We start from the raw sequence: 22,868 nt of genomic DNA, 5'->3' as shown, positions 1-22,868 counted from the left end.
ATTTTCACATATTTTGAAGAGTTTGGTCCCATTGTAAAAGGGCAAAGAAGGTCTTAAAGAAAAAACAATTGAACAAAAGCTAAAGTTTTTGTTCTAAGGATGGATCAATGGACCCTTATTTTCAGGCTGCAAAATTATATTTTGATCATTTTTAGAAGACAAATGTAATGATATATTAATAATCATCATCTTTTACCTTCTTACAATTCACTGTCATTGCAGGCACATGTTTCCAACTTAAGATGAACTAGCTAGGGCAAAAGGTAATAAAGTTGATAAATTGAAATTTATCCACTTGGCCACCTATGGTAGTTTGATCTTTAATTGCATGTAACTTGTATCATGTATGAGCATTTTACATACATTGATTCATTATCAAGTGATATATTAAAGTTTGGTTTGGAACCATAACAAACCTATCAATAGATTTACAAAGTTCTGAGTATAAATTCGGATCAGTTAAATGTCTATTTCGTAAATTTGTTGAATCGGTAATCATGAGCTACAAAAGATGGTTTGACCACCTAAATGACTTCTCGGAGGCTATTGAAGTCTAAGGAAGCACCCGGGCCTTTTTCTTTTTCAAGCCCGAAAAAGTAAAATAATTCTCCAAAATAAAGGCTAATTAACGCATTCGGGCCGACTTCAAAAATTTCTCCAAAAATGATTTAAGTGTATGTGTGGTGTGGTGTGTCTCTTAGGGTTATAAAAGCTGTTTTGGAGCATAAATGCCTATAATATGTCTAAAGAGTCCTAAGGATGAGTTTGATTAAACTATAATACCATTTCGTATTTTTGTTGCATTGGTAGCCAAGCTACAAATTAAAAGAGGGCTTGAATCACCCAAATGGCTTCCTAAGATCTCGTGTGTCCATGGGAAGCACCCTAACCTCTTTTCTTTATGGGCTGAAAAAATTCGAAAATTATCCAGTACTAAAGTCTATAATCAACGCTATCGACCAATTTTGAGAAAAATATTTCCAAATTAAAGTGATGAGCATGTGAGATGTCTCATAGATAGGGTAATAAAAATTGAATTGGAATCATAAAAATCTTATGAATAGGTCAATCCGGAGTATGAGGTTGGTTCAATTATTTGGTTTTTTCATACTTACATTGCATCGGTAATTAAGAGCTAAAAATCAATGGTTTTAATTATCCATCAAATGGTCTCCTCATGAGATCCACGAGTTGTACCCTAACCTCTTCCTTTTAGAGTCTGAAAAAATGTCAAAAATTGTCCTAAAGTCAAGGTTATGTATCACCAATCAAAGTAGTGGGTTGATTGTGAAGCAAATTCAAGTAACTTTCAATATATATCTTGAGAATATGATTGACTACTACATTACACTTGCACCAACTCTAGAAAAGTTAATATGATCATAATAATTGATCAAAAGTTTGGGGATGCAAATATTTATTATCAATGATAATTTGTTGTATTTATGGTTAAAAAAAGGCTTGATTAATGTGGAGTCTTCTTCTTGCTTATTGACTTAAATTGTTTTTAGTGGAGTAAAGATTTTGGGTCTTCAAATCTTGATATCAATTTCTGGCCCCCAATTATTAAACTAACACTAATTGTGTTATTTTGATTTCTACTAACTAGTTGATCTCTTGTTCACCATTTTAATTAACTGTATTTACCCTTTCCATGTCATGTAGGGACTTGTATTAGGATCAGAAATAGGGATCGATATGATGTTGTTGTACCTTTTATTCTAAGATAACTGCTTCAAATAATGGTTAACTGCTCATTTTTGTTAGGTTTTGGGTACTTTTTTTTTTTTTTTTTTTTTTTTTTTTTTTTTTTTTAAATGGTCTCGGGAGTACCTAGTTCTACATACGTTTAGCATAATTAGGTGCTCGTGTTATACGTACAATGTGTATAATTTTCGAATAGTCATATTACAAAATTCACAATAATTTAATACTGAATTTATTAAGACCTCAGTTCATTTTTCCAGTCACTCTATTACATTAAACTCGATATACACCTGGGTGAAAATAGATTTTACCCCATGGAAAATTCTTGTTGAATACATGCAATTGTTGCCATTGCAAGTCTGCACCAAAACATCATCAATAAAGTGCATGAGTACATGTATATGCATGTATGTTAATTAACTAGCTAGAAGAGCTCCATCAATTTAATTCTCATATACATAAATTATTTTTACATACAACTTTATTAAAGAATACGCATATATTTCCATCATCAAATTGATAATTATATATAATATTCGATATCATAAGAAGACAAATACATTTGAATACATTATATATATGTAGAAGATGAGTGTCTATGTCTACTAATAAACATTACATACATTCAATTATATATGGAAGATGAAACTTTTCATAGTAATCAATTACACAACCTTAATGCTTATAAACATCAACAAAAATTCACAAGATCCAATGCTAATGATCATGGAAACTACTATTATACTTAGTGACACCATTTATTCATCATGATTATTGTCTACCACATTTCACCACCTTTATAATATTTATTACACTATATACTATACAATTATTATTATTATTATGTGGATCCTCATATGATCAAAATCATGCAGCATCTTTTTATAATTATTTTTTCCTTATTTCTTCATGTATTATCATATAAAGTGTTACTTCATCATCTCTCCGATCTAAAGCATATAAGTTTAGTCTACAAGTAGCATAAAAGAGAAAAAGCAAACATGGCCTTTGATTAAAGCTAAAGGGTATTTTTGTCACATTGAATTTATTTTTTACAAAGAAGAAGAGAATCCAACTTTACTTCTCTCCTCTCTCTATCTCTTTATTTTCTTTTTTCACATAAAATCTTTACCTTTTAATTTCTGTTTTTCTTTTTAATTTTTAATTTTTTTTGGGTGATCAACTTTAAATTTCTGTTATCCAAACGGCTTTATTTCTACTTGCCTTTTCTTTCACTAACTTTTTAAATTTCATAATACAAGAAGTTATTCATTCAAGTATAGCATCATTAGCATCGCGAATAAAAGAGTAATTATTGTGTAAGACGAGTCACGAGTAATAATAATATTGACTCTTATTATTAATTAATCAATTACACAATTATGAGTAATCTCTATTATTGAAGAAAGTGAATTCGTCTTATATTACAAGTATATAAGTTTGTCTCACAATAATATTAGTCACTTTATATGTCAAGTTTTATGTGTGCTTGATTGTAGCTTAGTCTTCTTCTATGTATATTAGTAGATGTATGGTCCTATGTATATGATGTAATGGAAGTCAACCCAAACTATAACATAAAACCAATCCAAAGAAAATACGAAAATTGATAACGAAATTTGAAAAGTTTTCCTTCTTATTGAAGAACTCATGATTACAATGTCCAAAGCTTTTATATGCAATTTTGAAGTAGTAATATAATGTCTATTTTATTTATCATTCTTTTGAGCATGAGTCCAAAATAATTTTAGGTTTGATTACCTTTAATATGCATTGCACATCCACTTTAATACATAAATCTCTTGCCACAAAATTTATACTTGGTCCAACAAGCGTGATAAAAATGTAAATTATTACGATTTGAGTTTGAATTTGGGCCAAAAACTAATTTGACTTGTGTAGTAGTCGCAATCATAAAAATACATACTTCTTAAAGAAAAAATAATTTAATAGATAATACGAAACAAATGACTCATTGAAACCTCATACACGTATATATTGCAGAATTTATAAATTGTTATTCACTATTTAGTTGGATCATGAGTTTTTAGCCAAGTTTAACTCTAACTTATTCGATTTATTATACAATAAAGTCAAGCTAAATAGTTAACTTGAGCTCTAATGATCTCTTATTAGTCAGTTTATGACCGAGTCCATCTTAAATAACTATATTATGGAAACAACTTTGCTATATATTGCACAATTTAAATCCTTTGTGCTCCCTTCCATCCAAAATTTCTTTTATTAAACAAAACTCTATAAAAGAAAGCAAATATCAATCGACATGGCACTTAGGTGATTAAAGCATAAGAAGAGGAAGAAGAAAAGGAGTAAACAAAATATGATGAAATCAAAGCAATAAAGCAAAGAAAGAAGAACAACAAGAAAGAAAGTAGCAAATAAAACTATTAAAGTGACATACAAGAAAGTAGGTTTTGTGTGTTTTTTATTTATTTTTTATTTGAAAATATCAACCAACCTTGTTTAAGAAAATCTTGTTTATCAAATCTATTTACGTCAAAAGATGACGGATAAAATATTAAATTACCTGCCTCTCTACCAGAACAAAGCTACAAAATCCAAACAAACATAAAAAGTATTAACAGCTTATGTAAGCAAATTGATTAGTTATTGCTAACACTAAAATTTCAACTTCAAGTCAGTCAATAAATTGTCAAAGCAAATTCTCCTTTCATCGGAAAACCATCTCTTATAAACATTATATTAGGATAGTTATGATACACTCCCTTTGTCCTTTAAATAACGTTCCAATTCGTCAATTATTCTTTAAAGATTGTCACGTTTTTACTTTAACTAGCATAGTCCTCATAATTTCTATCTTTTATTTACTACCTCACAATTCATAAAAGAAAATTCAGACAAACAAAAGGAAATAAAAGGAGTACATGTTTAAAACCGTCAACGGTGGAGTTAAAAGAATAAAAAAGAACGGAGCGAGTATATATATATACTAGGATACTATTAAGAGGCCCCAGAAGTTTGCAGCACCCTTCTCTTCTTTATCATCCCATTTTACAGAAAGATAGAAAGAAAGAAATAAAGCAAAAATCTTTAGCTTAAATTTGAAGACTCTTCTTTTCTCTCTTAAGAGGATGTTTGATTCCATTACTATTTCACACCTCAAGAACAAGTTTCCCAGATTCTCTTCACTTTTATACACTCTCATTTACTCACTTAAAAACCCTTCAAAATAAATAAATTCTTCCAAAATGTTTATCCTCTTCTTCTTCTTCATCATACACTAAAAAAAAAAAAAAAAAAAAAAAACTTTCTATTTTTAGCCCATTTTTCCTTACCAAAAACATCAGTAAAATGCACACTTCATTGCTAAATTTGGTATCATTATCATTTTTCTTGTTGTTATCATCATCTTTATCATCCCATGTTTTAGCCTCAGATTATGAAGCATTGCTTACTCTTAAGCAAGGTTTTAAACACTCAAAGCCTTCATTAGATAGCTGGAATAACTCGAATTCGAGCTCGATTTGTTTTTGGAAAGGAGTTAAGTGTCTAAATGGGAGAGTAATCTCATTAGACTTAACTGATTTAAACCTTGAAGGCTCTGTTTCCCCTGTTTTAGCCACCTTAGATAGCCTCATTCATATCTCCTTAGCAGGAAACAACTTCTCGGGTAAACTCGAATACGCCGTACTTGATAACAAAGAAAATCTTCGCTTCCTCAACCTATCTAACAACCTCTTCAATGGTGGGTTAGAGAGTTGGAACTTTTCATCTTCGCCGAATTTAGAAGTCTTTGATGTGAATAACAATAACCTTAGTTCACCTCTTCCTTTAGGGGTAACAAGGCTGAAAAAACTAAGGCATTTAGATTTGGGAGGAAACTATTTCTTTGGTGAAATCCCAAGAAATTATGGTGAGATTACTTCCTTAGAATATTTGTTTGTTGGAGGAAATGATCTTGAAGGAAGTATCCCAAAAGAGTTGGGTAACTTGACAAATTTAAGGGAGCTTTATGTAGGGCAATACAATGTGTATGAAGGTGGCATTCCTAAGGAGTTAGGGAAGTTGGTTAATCTTGTTCATTTGGATGCATCAAGCTGTGGATTATCCGGTTCGATACCGAAAGAGTTAGGGAATTTAGCATCCCTTGATACACTATACTTGCATATGAACCATCTTTCAGGAAGTATCCCTAATGAATTAGGGAACCTCACAAGTTTAGTTAATCTCGATCTTTCGATTAATGAGCTTAGTGGGGAGATACCTCATGAGTTTATCAACCTTAAAAACCTCAAATTGTTCAATCTTTTCATGAACAAGTTACATGGGTCAATTCCTGATTATGTGGCTGATGGTTTGCCTAGCTTGGACACTCTCAAGCTGTGGAAGAACAACTTCACGGGTGAGATACCGCGATTTTTAGGCCAAAATGGGAAGCTTCAAGAGCTAGATTTGTCATCAAATAAACTCACTGGTACTATCCCTTCAAATTTGTGTGATTCTAACCAACTTAGTGTCTTAATTTTGATGAATAATTTTCTTTTTGGACCAATCCCTCAAAATCTAGGCTCTTGTACTAGTCTTGTTAGGGTAAGATTAGGCCAAAATTACCTTAATGGTAGTGTCCCAAATGGGTTGGTCTACTTACCCAAACTTAACTTGTTAGAGCTTCAAAACAACTATCTTTCAGGTAATTTGCCTGAAAATGTTGATCCTGTGTCATTCAATCCTGCTGAATTAGATCAAATCGACGTGTCCAATAATCGATTATCAGGGCCTTTGCCTGTTTCATTGTCCAATTTTACTTCAATTCAATTTCTTTATTTTGAGGGTAACCAATTTTCTGGTCCAATTCCACAGTCTATTGGTCAACTTAAGCAAGTGATTAAGCTTGATCTTAGCAAAAATAATCTTTCTGGGTTAATCCCTCTTGAAATTGGAAATTGTGTTCATCTTACATATCTTGATCTTAGCCAAAATAATCTTTCTGGGTCAATTCCTCCTGAAATTTCTAGTAATAGAATTTTGGGTTATTTGAATTTGTCTAGGAATCACATAAATGGTACGTTACCCGTGTCGATAGGGTCTATGAAAAGTCTTACGAGTGCTGATTTTTCCTTCAATGACCTCTCGGGCAAACTGCCCGAATCAGGGCAGTTTGCCGTGTTTAATGCCTCATCCTTTGTGGGTAACCCGTTACTTTGTGGGTCATCTTTGAATAACCCTTGTAACTTAACCCTGGTTCCAAGTCCGGGTAGGAAATCGAGTAGTGGTGAGTTTAAGCTCATTTTTGCTCTTGCCCTTTTGGTTTGCTCCCTAATTTTCGCGGTGGCCGCAGTCATCAAGGCAAAATCCTTTAAAAAGAGGTCAGATTCTTGGAAAATGACCACTTTCACAAAGGTGGAATTTAATGTCTCGGATATTCTTGAATGCATGAAGGATGGCAATGTGATTGGAAGAGGGGGTGCGGGGATTGTTTACCACGGTAAAATGCCTTGTGGGTCCGAAATCGCGGTAAAAAAGTTGTTAGGTTTTGGACCCAATAGGCATGACCATGGTTTCAAAGCCGAGATTGAAACCCTTGGACAAATAAGGCACCGTAACATAGTGAGGTTGCTCGCGTTCTGCTCAAACAAGCACACCAATCTCTTGGTGTACGAGTACATGCGGAACGGGAGCCTCGGCGAAGCACTACATGGTAAAAAATTGGGAGGGTTCCTAGGGTGGAATATGAGATACAAAATTGGAATAGAGGCTGCTAAGGGACTTTGTTACCTTCACCATGATTGTTCACCTTTGATAGTTCACCGTGACGTAAAATCCAACAACATACTCTTGAACTCGCATTTCGAGGCACACGTGGCGGATTTCGGGCTAGCCAAGTTCTTGTCCGGGGGCGGCGCGTCAGAGTGCATGTCAGCAATTGCTGGATCTTATGGCTATATAGCACCAGGTATGTGACTGTCATTCTCTCAATTGAGTGTAGCAGTTTTGCTCTACCTAGCTTACAAAATTTTAGTGTCCTTACATGATATAGTGGACTAGTTAATTAAAAAAAAAATCAGATTAATTTTTGCATGAATTCGTTAAGTTAGTTAATTAATTTATATCAAATGCTTATAGTGTGAGTGAACTTGTGAAGTTCTGTCAATTGGTCAGTATTTTGTTTTAGTGAACAAAAGTGGCCCACTTTGGCTTATATAGTTTTTGGTAAATTGTGATTGTCTGCTGTTGGAAAACATGCCAAATAAAAAACCAAAATTATTCTACTCCGTAATACAAGTAATAATAATACGTGTAATATTTTTCTGATTTTTGTATGTACGTTAATTATATTCTTATTTGAAATTACAACATATGTGAAATTACAATTTATTTACGAAGATTTTATTACCTAACTACTCGTATTACAAAGTGATTCATATTTTATTATTTTTATAACACTAGAAATTAAAATAACATATTGTAACGCATAATATATAAAGAGTAACATATACAAGTATAATATACTCATGTCGAGTGGTTAAAATCCATTTACATTTCCACATAAATAAATTATATTTCATATTTGTTTTTTCTTTCTCGAAAGTATATCACATCTTAGCTACCTAATTTTGTACTCCCTAATATTAAGAATCTAAACTTTGAAAAAATTACTCTGCAATATTTTTAAATTCTAAGCTTAATTTAAATGTTTTATACTCATAGCTCAATTTAAATCAATATTCTGATCATACATTTGTCGTAAATTCTCAAATGTATAAAATTCAGCTCACACAATAAAATCACTGTACACTATTATGGCGGTAATTTTATTTTAATTAAAAGGATAAAAAGCATTCAACAATACTGTAAAATTTTATTGGGAGTGTTAAATTCCAAAACTGGGATCTATCTTGAACCTTACAAAAGGCTGCTAGCTGGTACATTGCATTGTACTCTCATTCTCAATGTCCAATGAATGCGACCAAACATTATCATTAGGCTCATCATTAGCTCTATTTTAAACCTACCGTCACTCGCATCCCTATATACATCATACATGTCACTAGTTCAAATTATATTTGAGATCAATTATATTCGTAGTTAGACATGATAAAACTGACCTGAATAAAAATCGTACTGTAATTAAAATGTTAAGGGTCTGTTCTCTTCAATTTAAATTCGGTTCAGTTCCTAATATCCTCCTCTCATAATATATTCAGTTCAGTTCAGTTTAGCTCAATTCAGTCAATTTAAACAGGCCCTAATTGTTTACATAATATGCATGACCTATCTTATTGCTATAAGATAAGATTATTTTTTTAAACGGAGGGATCGAGTAATGATTTTGTGGCAGCTGAGTTGGATATTGAACTATTCATGCATAGTAACTTAGGCGTGGGACACATTTTAGTAATAGGGTAGTCCATGATTTGTCGAGGCTAAAGTGAAAGATGTGGGGGGGCTATATGTGATGAAATGTTGGTGAATTGTTAGGTGTCAGAGGAGCAAATATTTTTGGGGAGAATTTTATGGAAAACAGCTAAAGAATTATTAAACGAAAATTATAAATAAAATTAAAAAAGAAAAGAAAAAGTTAAGGAAAAAAAAAAGGAAAAAAAAAAAAAAGAATGAAGCAAAGCAAAGTTGACTGATTAATATCTCTGGGCCAGTGTGACACTATCATCCATCGTGTGCTGTGAAAGTGAATACCACATGCACATATATTATCGTGCCCACTTCCCCCCTTAATGTTTTCTCTTTACATAAAGAAATTAAAGTGCCTATTATGTTTCTTCCTTTTTTTTAATTACTCGTTTCTGTCGTGTACGTATAATATATACAACATAATAGATAGAGGTGACCATCAGCTTATTTGGATTAGATTAGTTAATCATTTTTGTGTTTTGTTACAAGTTTAGTTGAGTTGTGTGTATCTTGAATGTTGCTTAATTTTATGTTATGTAACTCATGAATACGTAAAATACATTAAATATAGCAACTAGAATGTGTGCCTAAATTTCAAAAAAAAAAAAAAAAAAAAAAAAAAGCAATTTTCAAGTTGGGTGTGTTAAGAATCTAATTTGGTTGATTCGATATGAATCTTTCGAGGATTCAAATATATGATATTGTTTTCCAAAGTCTCCGACAGTTTTAAAATGCGACTTCTTTAATATGTTAAGTATCCGATACTTGAATTTTTAATGCATGATTCTTATTCATATTGCCGTCTTTTTATTGTAATTGTATTATCTTAGTATATGATATTATGACAATATCTAACTTGTCAATTATTTTGACGTGCAGAATATGCGTACACTTTAAGGGTGGACGAGAAGAGCGATGTTTACAGTTTTGGTGTAGTACTACTTGAGCTATTGACAGGACGTCGTCCTGTTGGTGATTTTGGAGAAGGGGTGGACATTGTGCAATGGTCTAGAGTCCAAACGAATTGTCGTAAGGAAAATGTGCCTCTCATCATTGATTCAAGGCTAACCGCGGTACCCCAAGACGAGGCGATGCATTTGTTCTTTGTTGCTATGTTGTGCACACAAGAGAATAGTGTTGAACGTCCAACAATGCGAGAAGTGGTTCAAATTCTATCAGAATATCCTTACCATGCTATGGGATATCAGCCTGCTTCATCGACTTCATTACTCGCTAATAATAAAAATAACAATAACAATAACAATAATACGAAGCAACAATCTAATGATGTGAAGAAAGGATAAAGAGATTGATCTAAATTATCATGAAAAACTTGTGGTATAAGGGTTTTTTTTTTTAATTTTTGGGGAAATTTTTGAGAATTATTGTGTATGTCTAGAAATGTAGTTTTTTGTTATTATATAGTCTTCTATTGTGCAAAATTAATATGTAACTTTTTATTTCTAGTTTCACTGTCTAATTAGATTTAGGCATAGAGTGAATATTGGTTATGGAATATATATAAATATATACAAAATAATTTTGATTCGACAAATAAGATATGTTTATGGAGATATCCTAGACTCCAATTAGCCCCTTTATTTTTTGTTCAATTTATTTTGAAAGGCACAACTACTAGAGATGGGCACGAGCCCTGCCATTATATATAGCTCAAAACTAACTTTAGTTAAAGATTTTAGTCAAAATTTATTACTAATGTTATGTTAAACTTAGATGAATAATTCATGATTACTAAAGATTATACATTTATTTGCATTTCACCACACTTAAAATCAAAAAATAAAAAAAAACAAAAAAAAAAAACACAAGAGTACATATTAAGGATATATTTTAGGAAGATATATTTGTTTCTATCTTTTATATTGTTTCCTTATTTCTAGTAACCTAATTAAGGTAAAACTAGGAATAAGAGTTGTATATATATGTTTCACCCCGATTAATGAAAGTTAAGCCGTGAGTTTCCGTAATTCTACATGGTATCGGAGCAAGGTTAATTTTTTTCCTCTGTTTTTTTTTCTTTTCCCCCTCTGTGTGTTCGACAATGTCAGGGGAGGTAGAAACTCCTCCATTATTGCCTCCTACCAAAATTGAATCTAATTCACCGTTTTACCTTGGACCGCAAGATCGGCCCGGGGATTACATTACATCACAACGACTCAAGCTTGATAATTTTCATGAGTGGGCACATGCTATACGAATTTCTTTGTCTTCCCGGAGGAAATTCGGCTTTCTTGATGGAAGCATCACCTCCTTCTCACCACCGTGTACGAAGGACGATTGGGTTACAATTCATTGTATGCTTGTTTCTTGGCTTATGAACACCATTGATCCCGAGGTAAAATCCATGCTTTCTCAATATGATAATGCCAAGAAGTTGTGGGATGATTTACATGAGCGTTTTTGTTTAGTTAATGGTCCGAGAATACAACAAATTAAATCGGATATTAATCGTTGTGAACAATTGAAAAATATGTCAGTAGCCGTTTATTATAGCAAATTGGCAGTGTTGTGGGATGAACTTGATAAATTAGAACCTTTGATTGCTTGCAATTGTGGAAAGTGCACATGTAATGTAGGCCGTCAACATGCTGATCGGCGTGATGGAGATCGCCTCCAGCAGTTTCTGCTCGGTTTATATTCCGAGTACTATGCGTCTGTTAGGTCCAATTTGTTAGCTCAAGACCTTCTGCCTTCCTTGCTTAGGGCGTTTCAACAGGTGGCTCAAGAAGAGAAGGTGCGGGGTATCTCTCGACAGAAGGAGGAGACCCCTGCTCTCGGGTTTGCTGTTCGTACGGGTGCTGGAAGAGGTCGTGGTGGTGTTTCTGACCGCCAGTTGCCTGTGTGTGATAAGTGTAAAAAGGTGGGACATGAAACCTTGAAGTGTTGGTCCGATAAAACTTGCAATTTCTGTAAAAAGCGTGGGCATGAGGAAACTCGATGCTATGACAAGTATGGGTGGCCGGAAGGTGGTGCTAGCAGCCAGGGGGGCAGCCACCTGCTGGCCGTGGTCGCGGGGGTCCGGTGAAGGCCAACGCGGTTGTTGGTGGTAGTTCAAGCTCGGATGATTCGGGCACTTTTGCCTCGGGTCGTTTATTCTCAAGTGAACAGTGGAAGGCGATTACGGGATTGATGGGTAATGCAACAATTTCCGATAATCGGTTGAGTGGTAAGTTTGATGAAACCTCTTGGATTATTGACACGGGGGCTACTCATCATGTGACCGGAGAAAAACATTGGCTTTTTGATACAAAGAGTTTTGAATGTCCTGTTGGTTTGCCTAATGGGGCCACGGTGTTGGCATCTCTTATTGGTTCTGTGTGTTTATCGGACAAGATTACTCTCACCGGAGTACTCTATGTCCCTAATTTGAGTTGTAACTTAGTTTCTGTTTCGCAACTCAATGATGATCTTAATTGTACTGTCCAATTTAACTCTTATATTTGTGCTATACAGGACCAAACGAAGGAGCTGATTGGAACGGGAACTAGGAGGGACGGATTGTATTACTTTAGCAAAACGGATTTGGTGCATCATGTGAGCGTTGCAAATTCAGAGTTGGAGTTATGGCATCGTCGTATGGGTCATCCTTCCGAGAAAGTAGTTAAGTTGCTTCCCACAGTTAGTAATAAAGCTTGTTTAAATAAAGGATGTGAAGTATGTATGCGTGCTAAGCATCCTAGAAATAGTTTTCCTTTGAGTGATAATAAAGCATCTAGAATTTTTGAGAAAATTCATTGTGATTTGTGGGGCCCGTATAGACATGTTTCCTCATGCGGAGCTCGTTATTTTTTGACAATAGTTGATGATTATTCTAGAGCTGTCTGGATTTATTTATTGAATGATAAAACAGAGGTTTTCCGTATGTTTTTGATGTTTGTTGCCATGGTAGATAGACAGTTCTCTCAAACCATAAAAATTGTGCAAAGTGATAATGGTACGGAGTTTAATTGTTTGCGTGATTTCTTTGATACTACGGGTATTATTTTTCAAACTTCTTGTGTGGGAAGTCCGCAACAAAACGGGAGGGTTGAGAGAAAACATAAACATATTTTGTCTGTTGGAAGAGCTTTGAGATTTCAAGCCAAATTACCCATTTATTTTTGGGGTGAATGCGTTCTTGCTGCAGCTCACCTTATTAACCGTACTCCCACTCCGCTGCTACAAAATAAAACTCCATTCGAAATTCTATTTGATAAGCCCCCTATGTTTGATGCCATTCGTACTTTTGGGTGTCTATGCTTTGCACATAATCAGAAAACTAATGGAGATAAGTTTGCTAGTAGAAGTCGAAAGTGTGTTTTTGTGGGCTATCCTTTTGGGAAGAAAGGGTGGCGTTTGTATGACCTTGAATCTAAGGTATTTTTTGTGTCTCGGGATGTTAAGTTTGTTGAAAATGTGTTCCCTTTTGCTACTCTCGAGGATGTAAATATTGTACCTAATATGTTTGATTTGGGTCATGAAGTTCATGATGATTTTGTTGAATTTGAGGATACTCAAATTGATGAGGGGTGTCGTGGTCAAGAGTGTGATAATATGGGTGGCTCGGGATCAGACCCGCAGGTGGATCCCGCGGGCGCGGGTTCGGCAGCCACACCTACTGCCAGCCCGCAGGTCCAGCCCGCGGCCGCGGGGTCTGATAATATGGGTGGCTCGGGGTCAGACCCGCAGGTGGATCCCGCGGGCGCGGGTTCGGCAGCCACACCTACTGCCAGCCCGCGGGCGCGGGGTCTGTGCCTGTACAGCAGCACGGTGCTGCTGCCACTCCACAGCACGTGGAGCAGCCCGTGTTGCTGGACGAGGCTGCTGCCTCTCCACAGCACGTGGAGCAGCCAAGTGATGACAATAGTAGTACCGGGGCAGCAGCTCCCTTGGGACGCGGGTTCCGAGACAAGTTTCCGAATGTTCGACATCGAGATTTTGTGACTCACTCCGTTTTTGCTAACAATCCGGCTCTCTCCACTCTGTCCAACACTCCTTCAGGTACACCATATCCTTTAGCACATTATATAAATTGTGACAAGTTTTCTGTGAATTATTGTAAGTTCTTGGCAGCTATTGTTGGTGGTCATGATCCGAAATCGTTTAAAGAGGCCATGAAACATGAAGGTTGGAGGAAATCTATGCAAGAGGAGATAAGAGCTTTGGAAGATAATGGTACATGGACCTTAGTGCATCTTCCCCCCGGTAAACGTGCACTAGGGAGTTAATGGGTGTTTAAGACAAAATATTTGTCTAATGGTGATATTGAGCGTCTCAAATCTCGGCTAGTTGTTTTTGGCAATCATCAGCAGGAAGGCATAGATTATGGTGAAACATTTGCTCCAGTTGCAAAGATGACAACGGTTCGGGCTTTTCTTGTAATTGCAGCATCGAAGAATTGGGAACTTCATCAAATGGATGTGCATAATGCTTTCTTGCATGGTGATCTTGATGAGGAGGTATACATGAAATTACCTCCCGGGTTTGAAAGTGAGGATCCTACTTTAATATGTCGACTGGATAAGTCCTTGTATGGGTTGAAGCAAGCACCGAGGTGTTGGTTTGCAAAGTTGACTGCGGCTTTGAAAGGGTATGGTTTTATTCAATCTTACTCTGATTATTCCCTTTTTACGTATACGAAAGGCAAAGTTCAGATTAATGTCTTAGTATATGTTGATGATCTTATAATTTCTGGTAATCATTCCGCTGCATTAGTTGGTTTCAAGGCTTATCTGAGTGACTGTTTTAAAATGAAGGATCTAGGTCCTTTGAAATATTTTTTGGGCATAGAAGTTGCTCGTAGTGCTTCAGGTTTATTTTTGTGTCAACGAAAATATACGTTGGATATCATTTCTGAAGCAGGTTTGTTAGGGGCAAAGCCGAGTGGTTTTCCCATGGAGCAAAACCACAAGCTCGGTCGTGCCACAGGTGCGTTTCTTGAGGATCCGGAGGCATATCGTAGGTTGGTTGGTCGTTTGATTTATCTAGGGGTCACTAGACCAGATCTAGCATACTCCGTTCATATTTTGTCTCAGTTCATGAAAGAGCCACGCATTGAGCATTGGGAAGCAGCTCTTAGAGTTGTTCGTTATTTGAAAGGCACCCCGGGTCAGGGTATTTTGTTGAGTGCTACTAGTGACCTTACTTTGGAAGGTTGGTGTGATGCAGATTGGGCGGCGTGTCCTCTTACCCGTCGATCTATTACAGGTTGGTTGATATTTTTAGGCCATTCTCCTATCTCTTGGAAGACTAAAAAGCAACCAACAGTGGCGACTTCGTCTTGTGATGCCGAGTACAGGTCTATGTATGCAGCTACTTGTGAGCTCAAGTGGCTAAAGGGTTTGTTGCTAAGTTTGGGTGTCCATCATCCTAAGGCAATCAAGTTATTTTGTGACAGTCAATCTGCTTTGCACATTGCAAAGAATCCGGTCTTCCATGAAAGGACCAAACATATTGAAATTGATTGTCATTTTGTGCGAGATGCAATTATAGACGGCTTAATTTCTCCATCGTATGTTCCTACCACTACCCAATTGGCCGACATATTCACGAAGGCTCTTGGGAAGTCTCAGTTTGATGGTGTTTTGTCCAAGTTGGGGACTTTTGATCCTAGTGCTCCAACTTGAGGGGGGGTATTAAGGATATATTTTAGGAAGATATATTTGTTTCTATCTTTTATATTGTTTCCTTATTTCTAGTAACCTAATTAAGGTAAAACTAGGAATAAGAGTTGTATATATATGTTTCACCCCGATTAATGAAAGTTAAGCCGTGAGTTTCCGTAATTCTACAGTACAAAAGGGATTTTCCCAATCACCTTTTTCTTTGAGGGAATATTAGACACAAATAAGCCAAATAAAATGTTAAAATCAGGTGTTGCACGGGACTAATCTAATACTAAACTAAACAAGGTGTTGGACTGTTGACAGAAATGCAATGCAATTAGTTGGCCCAAATTATCTAATAAATGGGCTTCGAAATACCCAACAAACAACAGTAGAGTATTGAACAAACAAAAACAATAGAACAGTACAAGCTTTTCTTCTCTCCTTTGACATGGTTGATGAGGTGTTCGTTGAGACGCCTATACCTAATGGTGTTGTGGAATCTGTTATTCAATGTTCTTTCGTGCAACAACGCTCGCACCTTCCGCATCCTGGCATGGTTTCTTATGCTCTTGACGACTCATATACAAGGGTGTCTTGTGTCAATGTCTGTGATAGAGTATAAAACACATTCCTGGGCCTCAACCATCAGCTTAAGCTTTTGGTTGAGACGGTCCGATAACAGTTTGGATTCTACATGAGTATGGTGCATCAGGACTAAACAACTGCCAACAGAGAGCTTATTACCCATACAGACATTGGGAGAATGCGAGGATTCAGACCATGACCAGGACCATGACGCTGATTATGATTATGATTATTATTGTCTTTGTGAAGTCAACCAACCACTTTGCTCAAACTCCTGCATCTTTTAGGTAGTCATTTGAATTACAACAAAATTTTATTGAATGAAAGTACTACAAGTAAAATAAAACTATGGACACAGTCTGGTCCATGACTTTACGATCCAATAATGTCCAATGGGCTTTAGTTTTGTAACAGATGGATCTACATGCCAATATTCATGTTATGAGGGTTTAGATCTGTATAATAAGCCTAGCCTTGAGATATTATAGAAGCTGAGATATAAGGCTAGGTTTCATAATTAAAATTACATCAATAGAAAAAACAAGTATTTTCTTGCACATTTCATGTTTTATTCATTATTAAAATTCTTACATTAAAAATTTAATATATGTTTAACGGGTGGTGGATGGTTAGCGGTTGAAAAAAATATCATCCACATTCGATCCGATGTTTAATGAGTGGTGGATGGTTAGCGGTTGAAAAAAATATCATCCACATTCGATCCGATTCATTACCCGCTTCATCCGTCACTTGCTTCTCATCTATTTATTTCGAATTTTCGTCCATTTATTAAAAACGGGTGGAGCAGGTTAATATTCCAAGACTTCATTTATCATATACTTGATGTTAAAAGTGTCAATTCGGATAATCGGATCGGGTCTGATGAGATCAGGTCGGATTAATTTTTAAGGTTGAGCCTTACTAAAGTATTTTGTCCATGATATTTTCGGTCTGATTTCGAATGGGATCGGATGTGCTTTTGACACCTCTACTAGAGGTTCTCTTCTCAAAGCCCAAAATCCCACCAACCAATTATACGCCACATCAACAACAAAAACATTATCTCTCCCATTCTTCCTCTTTTCTCAATCTCAAAATTGGGTTTTTATTTGTGTCTAACATTCAGATACTCCTCTATTCACTGTCTTGTACGACGCAAAAATCGTCAACAACCAAATTCACTTACTTCTGTCTTTTCACAATACCCAAGATTTGATTTTTGGCTTGGGTTTTATCGCCTTTTTGTGGTGTAGGTAGGAGAGTGTATTAGTGTTCTTAGTCTTTTTCATTTGATTCTATCCTCAATTTTATCAAATGGGTTCATCGATTTTCCCTTTGTTTATAGAGTTGAAGATTCAATTTTGATGGAATTTTTCAATCTTCCAAGCTCACGGTATTTGTCTCTGTGTATTAATTGGTCGTGGGTCAACATTTGAATGAAGGTAATTTCCTTGAATTTTTCTTTGAATTATTGCATTGTGATGAAAATTATGGAACAAAATTATGTGATTTGAATGAATTGGTTAATTGATTGATTGTCTGATTTTGCATCTTTTAATTGCTGTAATGTTGGTAGTTTCTGAAATTGCTATAATGGAATGCAGAATATTTTCAGTGGTATATCAATTTGTGTGATAGTCTTTGGTGGGTTCATAAGAAGTGGTGAAAATTGGGATATTGCATACAATGTTATCCGGACTTTTGACACTTCATTTGGATCAAAAACATGGTCGTTTATATGAAATAGTCGAGTTGGACACTTGGACACGTACCTGTGTCTGGCATGAGTTTTTGAATCCTTGTAACATACGGAGTACAGTAGTATTTTTGCTGGTGTATTATCAATTATCAGTTGCCACTATCGCAATGAAGCTGGGTTGAAGGTTTTATGATGTAATATGTACTGTGATTTTGGATAAGTTTGTGACAATTAGGAGAGAAACAATCTGTATATTTATGGTTCAATTAATCAATTGGGCTCTAGTCTTAGGTAACTAAATTCGCCGTTGCTAAGATAGTATATACTTGCAATTACAAAGTGTATTTCACAGTGACCATTTGGATCTTTGAAATATTGTTAGTGGATTTTATCCAAGCTACAAGCTCTAATTTTATGTTTCTATAAGGCGTAAGTCGCAAGTAGATGCAAGGTTGTCAACTGCTATGATCACTTATTTAAGTAATGTTTCTTCATTTCTTATGCTTTCGCTAGTCAAAATGATAATCTTACATATGCAACTGATTAAAAGTAATTAACATAACTGTGTTGATTGTTATGCTTGTTCAGTTGCCTCTGCCATTTTGCTACTTAGCTTTCTAGCCTTAAAGAATCGAGTTGTTCTACTTGAATTACATTCAATTTCAGCATCTTCTATTCATTTAAGCTCTTCAGCTTCTCTTAGTTGAAAATTTGGGTTATCACTTTAGATATCTACTTTGTATTTACTTCTAGTTCTTGTCTTCTTGAAGATGAAGAGCATCAGGGATTGGGTTTTCGCTCAGTTAGTTTCTGGTTCATTTGTCTTGCCAAGGCCTTTGTCTAGCAGTTTGGAAGAAGAACCCCAGAATGAGGAGTTTGCTTCTTCAGGTACTTCAACTTAAAAATTTAAGGAATTTATGTTAACCAAGTATTAGATATTATTGGAAAGCTATTATTGGAAAGCTGGTTTTGATGTATTTTTTATGTAACCAGATAGATTGGCATCAAGAAGTGCTAACTAGTGAATGATTGAGTGTTGCTAATTACATTTACTTGTATGGTAGTACCAGCCCTATTTACACCACAGCTGATTACACTAGATTGATAGAATATTCTCCTTACACAATGCTTTATGAGAACTCTTTATCTCAAGTCCGTGTAATATTACCTGAGTCTTTATGTTGTTAGTATTCAGTTTTGTGCTTCTGTTGATGCCTGCTGTCAAAATGCATCGTATTTTGTGTTTAAACATTATCAGGAGAAAGCATGTTATTGAGGTTATATTGGTTTAGATGCTATCCCCTTATGTTCATTTTCTGGGAGGAAGAAAGTTCTATAAATCCAGTTGCTTTGGGACTTTTGTCAGATTGCTCTGTCAGTCTGTTCCACCAGGTGATTTTGAATTTTAAGCTGCCGTAAGTAGTAACACACAAGAACATCAATGTTGCTGCAATTATTTGACCACCTCATATCTGATAAGTCAAAGTTTCTAAATTAAAGGATCGGCATTAGCTAGATTCTACCCTTATTACCCACACTACTCGAAGCACCCCCCCCCCCTTCCCCCTCGCTTCACAGGACTCCCGCGTTAAGATGAGTAAAAAAAATCTGGTAGCTAGATTGGAGGCTTGTCCCTTGGAATTTATTTTGCACCACGACTTATATATATTTTTTTCTAGCTTTACATGTGGATTGGGGGAAAAAGTTTACTTTTGCCTGTAGGCTTGTTGTTTGGGTTTGAGGGCCATGTAGCGCAAGCTGCTCTTTGTAATACATATGTATCATACATGTTGCATCAATGTAATATGAATTTTAGTTTCTAAGAAAAAATGTAATATGAAATTTTAACATTTGATACTGTTACAGCAGAGTATGTTTAGGATATGATAGATATTCTTGATGTAGAATTTTCACTTGGATAGTGTACCCCCGAAAACTTCGAGTCCAGCACAAAAAAAGGGATTGGAGGCTGGGCCCAATAAAGTGGGTTCGAATCCAGCCTCTTAAAAGATGGAGGGGAGCAGGTAAAGGGGGAAATTTTGAAGAAAAAATGTACGAAATTTTAACATTTGATACTGTTATAGCAGAGTATGTTTAGGATATATTAGATATTTTTGATGTAGAAACTTCACTTTGATAGTGTACCATTAGTTTTGAACAATTTCTTATGTGATGCTGCTCTTGGTGTGTACAGGCTCTGCACAAAATGCTGGGGTGATAGCATCGCATGTAACTGCTGATTTGCTGCCTTCTTCCAACAGGGGTCAAGAAAGCTCAATGGATTCTACTGACCTTCCCTCTTCTCCCGATTCTACTGGTAGAATGAAGTTGGATCCATTGTCAAAAATTGAGACACTTCAAATCAATTTCTTCCGTATTCTACAACGGCTTAGGCAATCACCTGAAGATATACTTGTGGCTAAGGTCCTATACCGGATTCATCTAGCAACATTGATAAGAGCAGGGGAATCAGATTTAAGTAGAATTAATCTCAGAAGTGATAAAGCTAGAGCTTTAGCAACAGAACAGGAGGCTGCTGGGCGACCTGCACTTGATTTTTCTTTGAGAATACTCGTCTTGGGAAAGACCGGTGTTGGTAAGAGTGCTTCAATTAACTCAATTTTTAATCAGACAAAGGCTATGACAAATGCTTTTAAGCCTGCTACGGATCGCATCCAAGAGATTACTGGTTTTGTGAATGATATTAAGGTAACAGTTATTGACACTCCTGGATTCTGGCCATCTTCTGCACGCAATGCACGAAGGAACAGGAAAATTATGCTTTCTATAAAAAGGTATATTAAAAAAAATCCTCCAGATGTTGTTTTGTATCTTGAACGCCTTGATACCATGAGCAAGGGGTATAATGACTTCCCCCTCTTAAGGCTTATGACAGATATTTTTGGTTCTGCTATGTGGTTTAACACTATTCTTGTCATGACGAATGCTGCTGCGGAACTTCCTGAGGGACCCACCGGCTCTTCCATCAATTATGAATCATATGTGACCCATTGCACAGACCTTTTGCAAAGATATATACAGCTGGTGGTTTCTGATGCCAAGCTTGAAAACCCGGTTGTTTTGGCTGAAAACCATTCGTGTAGGACAAATACCTCAGGAGAAAGAATACTTCCGAATGGGCAGATCTGGAAACGACAATTGTTGTTATTGTGCACGTGCACTAAGGTACTGGGTGATGCTAATTCCCTTTTGGGACTCCAAAACAGCATTGAACTTGGGCCATCTAATAACTCTCGGCTGCCTTCACTGCCCCATCTACTTTCATCTTTTCTCCAGCAGCGCCCCTCTATGACAGATGAAGTTGATGAATATTGCCTTTCAGATAATGAGGAGGATGAGTATGATCAGCTGCCTCCTATCCGTATTTTGACAAAAGTTCAATTTGAGAAGCTGAGTGACTCTCAGAAGAAAGATTATCTCGATGAGCTAGATTACAGAGAAACCTTATTTTTGAAGAAGCAGTTGAAGGAAGAGTCACGCAAGAGGAATGAACGAAAGCTTTTAGGGGACAAAATCATGCCCTCTGAAGGCACCGATGATCCTGAAGCAATGCCAGAGGCTGTACAGCTCCCTGATACAGCAGTCCCTCCAAGTTTTGACTGTGATTCACCTGTATACAGATATCGAGGTGTTGTAATGAGTGACCAATGGCTCTGGAGGCCTGTACTAGATCCCCATGGATGGGACCATGATGTGGGCTTTGACGGAGTAAACTTGGAAACAGCCATTGAAATTAAAAGGAACATAACTGCTTCAGTTTCTGGACAAATGAGCAAGGACAAGCATGATTTCAGTATTCACTCCGAGTGTGCTGCAGCCTATACAGATCCCAGGGGCCCCACATACTCTATAGGCCTTGATGTTCAATCATCTGGCCGTGATATGGTCTACACTGTTCGAAGCAACGCAAAATCAGGAAACTTGAAGCAAAATGTTGCTGGGTGTGGAGTTTCTGTGACATCGTTCCAGAATAAGTACTACATTGGTACTAAGCTCGAAGATTCCCTTCACATAGGTAAGAGAGTGAAATTGGCTATAAATGCTGGTCGATTGGAGGGTGGTGGGGAAGCTGCAAACGGTGGGAGCCTTGAAGCTACTTTAAGAGGGAGAGACTACCCAGTGAGGAGTGATAAGGTCAGTATGACCTTTAATGTTCTCTCTTTTAAGAAAGAGTTAGTTTTGAGTGGAAATTTGGAGTCAGAATTCCGTCCAAGCCGAGGTACAAGAATGTCAGTTAATGCAAATTTGAATAACCGGAATATGGGACAAGTTTCCATCAAGACCTCTAGCTCTGAACATGTGCAAATAGCTTTCATCGCTGTGTTCACTATTGCCAGGGCTATTTTCCGAAAAAGAGAACATAAATCTCAACTTACTGATGCTCAGGAGGTGGGATGAAATCATCCTGCTGCCTACTTCTGGAGTTTTAGGTTGAGCATTGACATACATAGGGGTGTCCTTCCCTCAGTAACCGATAAATCATCAGCCTTTTTGATAGCAGCAACAGATGTACGTTTCAATTTTGCTGATTAGTGAGATTCGAGGGATACAACCTGTTGTTTGTATAGTCTTGGGAGGAGAGTAGTACTTGCTCATTTTGAGCATGACTCATGAGTGTAGGAATTAGGAGGCAATTTTATTATCCATCCATACAATCAAAAGTGTATGTATTTCAGCCTGAAAATGCATCACAATTTACAGTATACTAGTCTCTGGAAATTAAGAGCACTTTTAACTTCCCATCAATCTATTTTTGTTTAAGGTGATCCAGCATAACAGTCTTTGTTTCATTGTATTTGTTGGTGTTGAGATGCACACGTGTAGTAATATTTGGAAACCACCTTTTGGATGACAAA

General features: G+C 36.2%; 2 protein-coding genes across 2 annotated transcripts; both read left to right on the top strand.

Annotated features, from left to right (window-relative positions):
* The first annotated feature begins 4,716 nt into the window (after positions 1 to 4,716).
* On the top strand, positions 4,717 to 10,651 carry LOC145610309 (uncharacterized). The gene is made up of 2 exons (XM_081665636.1): positions 4,717 to 7,642; positions 9,979 to 10,651. Exons 1-2 carry the CDS (start codon positions 5,041 to 5,043, stop codon positions 10,401 to 10,403), a joined length of 3,027 nt encoding a protein of 1,008 aa, XP_081521762.1. The 5' UTR covers positions 4,717 to 5,040; the 3' UTR covers positions 10,404 to 10,651.
* A 6,738-nt stretch (positions 10,652 to 17,389) lies between these two features.
* Positions 17,390 to 22,868, top strand: LOC145612217 (translocase of chloroplast 90, chloroplastic-like). Its single transcript, XM_081667596.1, has 4 exons — positions 17,390 to 17,545; positions 17,638 to 17,734; positions 18,762 to 18,879; positions 20,186 to 22,868. The coding sequence occupies exons 2-4, from the start codon at positions 17,729 to 17,731 to the stop codon at positions 22,408 to 22,410; spliced, it is 2,349 nt and encodes a 782-aa protein (XP_081523722.1). The 5' UTR covers positions 17,390 to 17,545; positions 17,638 to 17,728; the 3' UTR covers positions 22,411 to 22,868.

This window comes from Chenopodium album, chromosome 24, assembly GCF_948465745.1.
Source record: "Chenopodium album chromosome 24, dcCheAlbu1.1, whole genome shotgun sequence".
NCBI classification, from domain to species: Eukaryota; Viridiplantae; Streptophyta; class Magnoliopsida; order Caryophyllales; family Amaranthaceae; genus Chenopodium; species Chenopodium album.
This window is presented reverse-complemented; position numbering and strand designations above follow the sequence as displayed.